This window comes from Aedes albopictus, chromosome 3 (assembly GCF_035046485.1).
Source record: "Aedes albopictus strain Foshan chromosome 3, AalbF5, whole genome shotgun sequence".
Classification (NCBI taxonomy): domain Eukaryota; kingdom Metazoa; phylum Arthropoda; class Insecta; order Diptera; family Culicidae; genus Aedes; species Aedes albopictus.
In genome coordinates this window covers 393953107-393961677 of record NC_085138.1, presented here as the reverse complement: position 1 = coordinate 393961677, position 8571 = coordinate 393953107, and the positions used below count along the sequence as shown (strand labels likewise).

At 41.5% G+C, this 8571-nt stretch overlaps 1 protein-coding gene across 1 annotated transcript; it reads left to right on the top strand.

Moving 5' to 3' along the window:
• The first annotated feature begins 5761 nt into the window (after positions 1–5761).
• Positions 5762–6941, top strand: LOC109410588 (protein obstructor-E-like). Its single transcript, XM_019684112.3, has 3 exons — positions 5762–6285; positions 6347–6744; positions 6810–6941. Exons 1-3 carry the CDS (start codon positions 5768–5770, stop codon positions 6836–6838), a joined length of 945 nt encoding a protein of 314 aa, XP_019539657.3. The 5' UTR covers positions 5762–5767; the 3' UTR covers positions 6839–6941.
• Positions 6942–8571: the final 1630 nt, after the last annotated feature.

The following is an 8571-nucleotide window of genomic DNA, read 5'->3' as shown; positions in this document are numbered from 1 at the left end:
GGCGAAGCGGAAAAATCCTGCCTAAAATTATTGCTGTTCATCCTTCCTTTCAATTTCAAAACTTTGCACATTAACGTCAGGCCAAAGTCAAAAGAAAAATGTGTACAACCTCATTGCGTTGACTTGTTGCCCGTCGTCGGGATTCATTAATCACATCGCTTTTAATTACGGAACTCATCTCGGGTCCGGGACACAAATATTTCCCCGGCACCGAGCGGAGAACGCATCGCACCGGGAAATGAGAGTGTGTAGCCTCTGGGCTCGCGCGAGAAAGCTCAAACAAATAATGAATGAATGCGATTCATTTCAATATTACATCCGACGCAATTTCATGTTGCAAAACCCCCTCATCACGTGCTTGATGACGACGACGGCCGAATGGAACTATGTTGACGTGCTGATACTGACGAGGACGGACGATGAACGAGATCCGTTCGATGATTTGTTGTTTAGGTGAGGTGCATTGCCCAGGAACGGTTGCCAACAAGATGGCTTGTAATGAAACATGGAAGGTCATAACATTCTATATTTTTGAGCTAACTAAGTCACATATTTCAAGAAGTTCATTATGTTTCTCACAGCTAAAGATGCCACTACATGTTTGCTCACTCGTAGTGAACATTGAGTAGCATTTTCCCGCCCGTGCGGGGTAATAACGTAGCGCCAACGTAGTGTTCAACGATCATCTCCTAATCGGCAAGATCCGGCTGTGCATAGCTAGGATCCTTTGATAGGAGTAGAAAATCATGTACCGATTCAACACATGTCGACTGGAAGACGCTGCGGTGAGATGTCCCTTTATCGAGGAGCTGCAGAACTGTGGATATTCCGGAAGATGACAGCGTAGAAGATAAATGGAGCGACATCAAGAATGCCTTCATCGCCACCGGCGATACTATTTTGGGAGTGAACTACGCACTCAGAGAAAACAGTGAATCACAGATGATACCTGGAGGAAAATAGAGGAGCCAAGCAACGCCAACGCCGCGTTAGAGGGAGCGAAAACACGAGGAGCCAAAACCGTAACCTGTCACCGCTATTTGGTTCTCAAGAAGGAATTGAAGCGCTAATGTAGACGGATAAAAAGCAGGGGTGTAAGTTGACTGTCGGGCTGCAAAACGGTGAGTCGATAAGGAGAGCGTTCAACATAGCTCTGGTCCTCACAAGTTCCTACCTCATGCTTCCACTGGTCAAGTGATGACAAAGACCGCCAGCTAAGAGTTGTGTGCTTAGTTGGTAGTGCAGCCTGGGCACTGTTGTCCTTCTGACTTCAGCTAGATTGAGGAGGTACGACCCGAGCGTCTGTTCACCAAGGAGGTGCGGCTCAAACAGCGTCTGTTCTGGCATCCAGTGTCTGAGTAAGAACCGCTGTATCACGCCCTGCTAGATCCAAGGTGGTAGCCCCATCAGCCAGCGTGATCGTCCCAGTGTTGGTAGATACGATGGCCGAAACGTACATCCGACTAAAGAGTGAAGCCAGGTGAATCGGATTAGTCATTAATGTGTCGAAGACGAAGTACATGATGGCAAAGGGCTCCAGGGAGGGATCACCGCGCCCTTCACCCTGAATTTATATCGACGATGATGAAATCGAGGTGGTTGAAGAATTCGTGTACTTGGGCTCACTGGTGATCGCTGACAACGACACCACCCGAGCAGGAGAAAATAGCTGAAGAATAACTAACTCAGGTATGGAAAACCGAATACCTACAACCTGGATGAGGTATTAAGTAGCCCTGCATAAGAGGTAAAATACCTAAAATAATAACTGGTGTGTATTCTGTGCATAACGCGTGAATAATGACATCAGGTATGGCAATACCTAAATAATAATCGGAGATTTTTCCATACAAATAGCGAATTTTTCCATAATTGAATAATACCTCAAGCAGTCCTCAACACCAAACCAATAACTCGTTAAGGTATTTTATCAATACCTACAAAATACCAAAATAAGTTATTTTCAATACCTGAATAACCGACCAATACCTTGTCTTGGTATGATACGACCTGACTTTGGTATGCTCCAGTTATGTGGCAGTTATTCATTCCTGCTCGGGCAGTAGAGGAATTCAGAGACGTATTGTGGCAGGAAATCATGCCTACTTTGGACTCCGTAGAACTCTACGATCGAATAAAGTTCGCCGTAACACGAAGTTAACTATCTACAAAACGCTGGTTAGACCGGTAGTCCTCTATGGGAACAAAACATGGATCCTACGTGCAGAGGACCAACGCACCCTTGGAGTTTTCGACCGGAAGGTGTTGCGTACCATCTACGGCGGGGTGCAAATGGAAGACGGGACTTGGAGAAGGCGAATGAACCAAGAGCTGCATCAGCTGCTGAGAGAACCAACCATCGTCCACACCGCGAAAATTGGCAGGCTACGGTGCACACTGTTGCGGATGGCCCAAAAACGTGATCGAAATTGTTTTGACCATGAAAACATGATTTTTGATCTTTGGTGTCTTCGGCAAAGTTTTTCTATAAAATAAGCCCTAATTTATGGATATATCAGTTTTGTGATCAATCCCCCTAAAAGTGAGAAACGGTTTCTAACTTTTTTATTTGTAAACTAAAAAAATATGTTTGTTCAGAGAAGTTGTAGGCAATTTTACTAGAAACAACTTTGCCGAACATACAAAATTTCTATCTTTTGATTTGTATGTACATTTGAGGCGTTTTTTATGAAGCACCCCTAAAAATCAGTTTTTTGCTTATAACTTTTTCTAAGAATTTTTCACAATTTCCAAATGTTCTAGCAAATGTTTCGCCTTATTAAAACGCGTAACTTTTGCGAAGAAAGTATATATTTATCTCTCATATTTATCATGTTATTGGAAATTTCACTTTAAAAAAGGCTTATGTTTGACATACCCATTTGTTAACTTTCGCACGTTTTCGCAGACCAGGATTTTCACATTTGAAAATATGGAACGAGTTTTATCTATTGCAAATATAGCCAGTTTTAGCCTGATTTCGCCTGAATATTCAAATTTACATACTAGAAATGACTATCATTATAAAATGTGTTACTGTAAAATGATCAAGATATCAAAAACATGTACTTAGTGCTTTTCTTACATGATTTTCCCACATGAACACGCAAAAACGTTTTCACAGAATCACTTGGAACTGCATCAGATGACTTTCACATAAAATATAAGTTTTTTTTTTCAGATAAACAGTGGCTCTCATAGTAGTACGATAAGTCTCTTCCACAAAATAATCGATATTTTTAAATGCTCTTGCTAATGCTCATAAAATTTTTCGTGTTCATGTACACTTTGCGAAAATGTTAATTTGCAGAAGGTTCAAATAACAACAACTGATGTTTCGATTAATATTGATTTTTAATTTGTTTACTTGAAAAATGAAACTTATCTGTTAATATTAACACATATATATCATTGATTACTGTCATCATCAAATGTATTGCTTCCAGTTACTGTATGTATGTTTTTCTGTCCGAGGAAGCACAAGAGTCACGCAACAAAGACACCAGGAATTACAGAGAGGATCATAGACGTAAGATTCCAAAAATCTAAACTAACACAGATCTCCTACATCGTCTGCTTGAAACATCTGATCCCATAATAAGGAATATTGGATTATTTCCTAAAAAAAACTAGAACACCATAAACGTAGGATGCGAACAACCTTCTACTCTAAACATATGACGAGATAGTAACTGGAAGCAATGAAATAAGTGATGACGTTAATCAATGATATGCGTTAATAATAACAGATATGTAATAATTTTCAAGTAAACAAATTGAGACCCAATTTTAATCGAATCATTAGATGCTGTTATTTAAACATTCTGAAAATTTACATTTCTGCAAAGTGTACATGAACTCGAAAAATTTTATGAGCATTAGCAAGATCATCCAACAATATCGTTTATTTTGTGGAAGAGACTTATCGTACTACTATGAGAGCCACTGTTTATCTGAAAAAAAAACTGAAATTTTATGGGAAAGTCATCTGATGCAGTTCCAAGTGATTCTGTGAAAACGTTTTCGCGTGTTCATGTGGAAAAATAATGTAAGAAAAGCACTAAGTACATTTTTTTGATATCTTGATCATTTTACAGTAACACATTTTATAATGATAGTCATTTCTAGTATGTGAATTTAAATATGCAGGCGAAATCAGGCTAAAACTGGCTATATTTGCAATAGATAAAACTCGTTCCATATTTTCAAATGTGAAAATTCTGGTCTGCGAAAACGTGCGAAAGCTAACAAATGGGTATGTCAAACATAAGCATTTTTTAAAGTGAAATTTCCAATAACATGATAAATATGAGAGATAGATATATACTTTCTTCGCAAAAGTTACGCGTTTTAATAAGGCAAAACATTTGCTAGAACATTTGAAAATCGTGAAAAATTCATAGAAAAAGTTATAAGCAAAAAACTGATTTTTAGGGGTGCTTCATAAAAAACGCCTCAAATGTACATACAAATCAAAAGATAGAAATTTTGTATGTTCGGCAAAGTTGTTTCTAGTGAAATTGTCTACAACTTCTCTGAACAAACATATTTTTTTGGTTTACAAATGAAAAAGATAGAAATCGTTTCTCACTTTTAGGGGGATTGATCACAAAACTGATATTTCCATAAATTAGGGCTTATTTTATAGAAAAACTTTGCTGAAGACACCAAAGACCAAAAATCATGTTTTCATGGTCAAAACAATTTCGATCACGTTTTTATGCCATCCGCAACAGTGTGCGGTGGGTGGGTCACGTTGTTAAGATGTTGGATAGCAACCCCACTTAAATGGTTTTCGAGAGTCATCTGACCGGTACAAGAAGACGTGGTGCGCAGCGAGCCAGGTGGGTCGATCAAGTGGAGGACGATTTGCGGACCCTTCGCAGAGTGCGGGACTGGAGACACACAGTCATGGACCGAATGGAATGAAGACGGCTACTATGTACAGCAAAAAGACGTCAGGCCTTAGTCTGACCGGTAAGGTAAGTTCTGTATCTGCTGTTCATCATTCGGCGGCGTACGACACTATCAATCGCACAGTATGTAGAATGTTTGTACGAAAACTTCATTCCTGGGAACCTAACCAGACTGATCAAAGCAACGATTGACGGAGAAAGGATTGCGACAATGTGAAGAGCTCTCCAGTAAGACTAGTGTTTAAGGCTATGAATCGCCCATACGGAGACGGCGGATTCGATTCCCGTTCCGGTCGGGAAAATTTTCTCGACTCTCTGGGCAAAGTGTATCATTGTGCTTCTTCATAAAATACAAACTCATGCAATGACAGGCAAAGATATCCCTTCAATTAATAACTGTAGAAGTGCTCAAAGAACACTAAGGGCCGATTTCTTCACCTCGGCTTAACCGGTAAGCCAGGCTTACCCATACAGTTAAACCTGGCTTAACGCTTAAGCCAGGGTGAAGAAATCGCCCCTAAGTTGAAGAGAGGTAGGCCAAATTCCAGTGAGAATGTCAAGCCATAAAGAAGAAGAAGAAGTAGAAGAACAGAGGATCTGTAATGCCTAGTCACTCTGGAACATGTAGTGTAGTGCGACGTAGAAGTCGTTGTTAACACTTAACCAAAAATACTCAGCTGAACCATTGCACTGCTCTTCTGTATCAATCGTAGCTCAAAGTAGTCGATTACCCCACTTTGGCAATCATTCGAAAAAGATAATCTATTGATTTACGGCAGTAAAATGATAAGACACCTGTAGCATTTGAATGATTACAGTAGCGCCGCATTCGCATTTGTCCAGCGTTGAATATGGATCTCCGCAGAGCCACCGCGTGTGGTCTACTGGTAATACTAGCAGCAACAAGTCTTTCCCAAACAGAAGAGTTTGTATGTCCAACCGATGATGACATCACAGCTTATCCGAACCCGGAGTCGTGCAAGAAGTACTACCGCTGCACGTTTGGCGTCCTGGAGGACCTGACCTGCCCTTACACGCTGTACTTTGACGCCATCAGTCTTGGTTGCACGTTTTCCGAAAGTGTTCGCTGCATCGAAGGTACCGAAGTGGAGAAATGGGATCGGCCGATCTGCGCCAACGACGGCCAAGACGTGAAGCTGGTTCCGCACCAGTCCATCTGTGCCAGGTATTATCTGTGTTTGGGCTCGAACGCAGTGGCGAAGCGGTGCGAGGATGGTTTGCTATTTGATGAAGTTTCACGACGATGTACTTATAAGGAGCAAGCACGGTGTCACGTGGATCCCTGGTGTCCGGAGTATGATCAACTTCAGGATATAAGGTTTTTCAACGATCCGGAAGACTGCGCTAGGTGGGTTGTTCGACAGCTTGAGAGCAAAATTAGGTTGAATAAGTATGCGTTATATTTTCAGATATGCCGTGTGCTATAACCGTCAATTACACTATCAATACTGCGCTGAAGGACTGTTCTTCAACGTTGAAAAGCAAGAGTGTGTCCATCACGGCTTATCAGATTGTAAAGTTCGTGGCGTTGAGTGCGATCGGAATGCATTGGTTCCTCATCCCAGTAGATGCGAAAGCTATTACGATTGTTCCGGTTTGTATCCTAGTTTACGCAAATGTGCGGATGGTTTATATTTCGATGCGGAAGTGCAAAACTGTGTTCTAGACAATGGACAGTGCACACCCCAGGTCAGCAGCAGCACTACGATTGATACTACTCCCGTGGATACGACAACAGCAACAAGCAGCATTGTTAGCAGTACTACCGTAGCGACTACTACTGCAGATAATGACGATGGTGGAGCTGGTAGGTTATACATTGATTTTTACACTATCCTATTTATGTCAGTACTTATGGCTTTGAATTTGTAGTTTTCAGACACTACGGAAGTTCCTACTAGAAGTTCCAACAAATAAATAATATGTTTTATTTTGGGAACAAGAGAGAGAATATTACAGTATTCTAATGTTAGTAAACTGCTGTTGGTCGGCTGTAGAAACGAGCTGAAGTTATATTGAATCAACGCCGAATAAGAATCCTTTTTCCATGTACCCGGTCCTGAGCCAACCGCTTTCAGTCACCCTGAAATTCAAATACTCTTTTGTCCACTTCAGTCGTATTGTATAAAATTAAATTCAATGATTATTATTTTCGAAGCATTAGAACCGGACACACTAAGATTTCGTCCAGATGAAGCTACACAATCGGGTAAAATTGCAATTTCAATGCACACTCCTTATCACGGCTTCTGGCAACCGTGCAAATTCGGAATGACTTAGTGCCTAACTGGCTTACAGCGTATATCATTTCCTGAGTTACTTCACACACTTCACATGTCACCGTCAGCCATCCTGTAGTCAGTCCTGAGGGTTGCCTACTAATGACATTTCCTCACACTTCTTCATACCCATAGCTGCCAGCCGCAACCTCGCTGCACCAACTGCACTGAGGCTGCGTCACCTTTAGACAATGTCTGAATCCACCGTCGTACCCAGACGCCAGACATCATCATCATCATCATGGTTTGCCGGATACGCGAAAGGAGTGTTTAATAAATTTGTAATCATTTCGTTTGGCTCTCACAGTTGTAATGTTCACTGACTTCGGTACTGCGGAAGCAGGAAGGTACCGATTGTGTGTACATATTTCTGCTGATGAGGAGAGTACGACGGCGCGGCAGTGGTGTGGTAATGACTGGCAAAACTCATCACCACCGCTACAAGGTGACACCACCGCACCGGGATAAATCATCTTCTCTCATCATACTACACTGAACGAAACCCCCCGCCCTAGATCGACTGAGAGGCGATACGATCACGCCCCTTAACGACATTTGGTCGGAAACCGTATGGTCCACCGACCGAATGATGTCATCCTAAAACCGGATGACAGTGATATGAAAATTGATTGTCGACCATATGGTCGAGCAACCTTGTTTTTTAGCGATTGATAACAATAATGTCACCGCTATCTTCACAAAAAAAAAATGATGTGCTTAGTGTGGCCAGGATACCCTCGCGGGCATCCTTTTCAAAAATAGATGGCATGTCCAAGACATGCGATGCAAAATTGTCAACGACCCGGGTGTCACGATCAAGGAACTTGTTACGCTATCGATGAATAAATTCGGTGCATCTGAGTGGCCTTCGCTCTGCAACTAATATTCATTCACATAGCGTGCGTCGACTCATACGCGAACAAGATGATCGTCATCCGCTTTTTCGGATGATTGCCGTATGACTGATTCGTCATTCGAAAACACGATTTTGGTAATTTGGAATGGATGGTCGGACAAATCAGTCGATTTCGGGATGGGGTTTTCGTTCAGTGTAGGAGGTACTACCTACTAGACGGACACGGACGTCAAGAGGTTCCGTTTGCGATTTATGCAGATCATCGGCGTGCACTCTATACCGGAGAGACAATGACAATTGTAATATTATATGCGAATTGTTATTTTAGTCTGTTCCTTTACATTGGATCGGTTGACTGAAAGTCATTAAGTTGCAGCTTTAATTATTCAAAACCCTTATTAATCCACCTAGCGGTGATGGTGCCTTTCTCGTGCCATAAAATATTCTTTCAACAAAACACAAGTGACAAATTAAGTCCATGGTATGGGAGCAAAGTTCA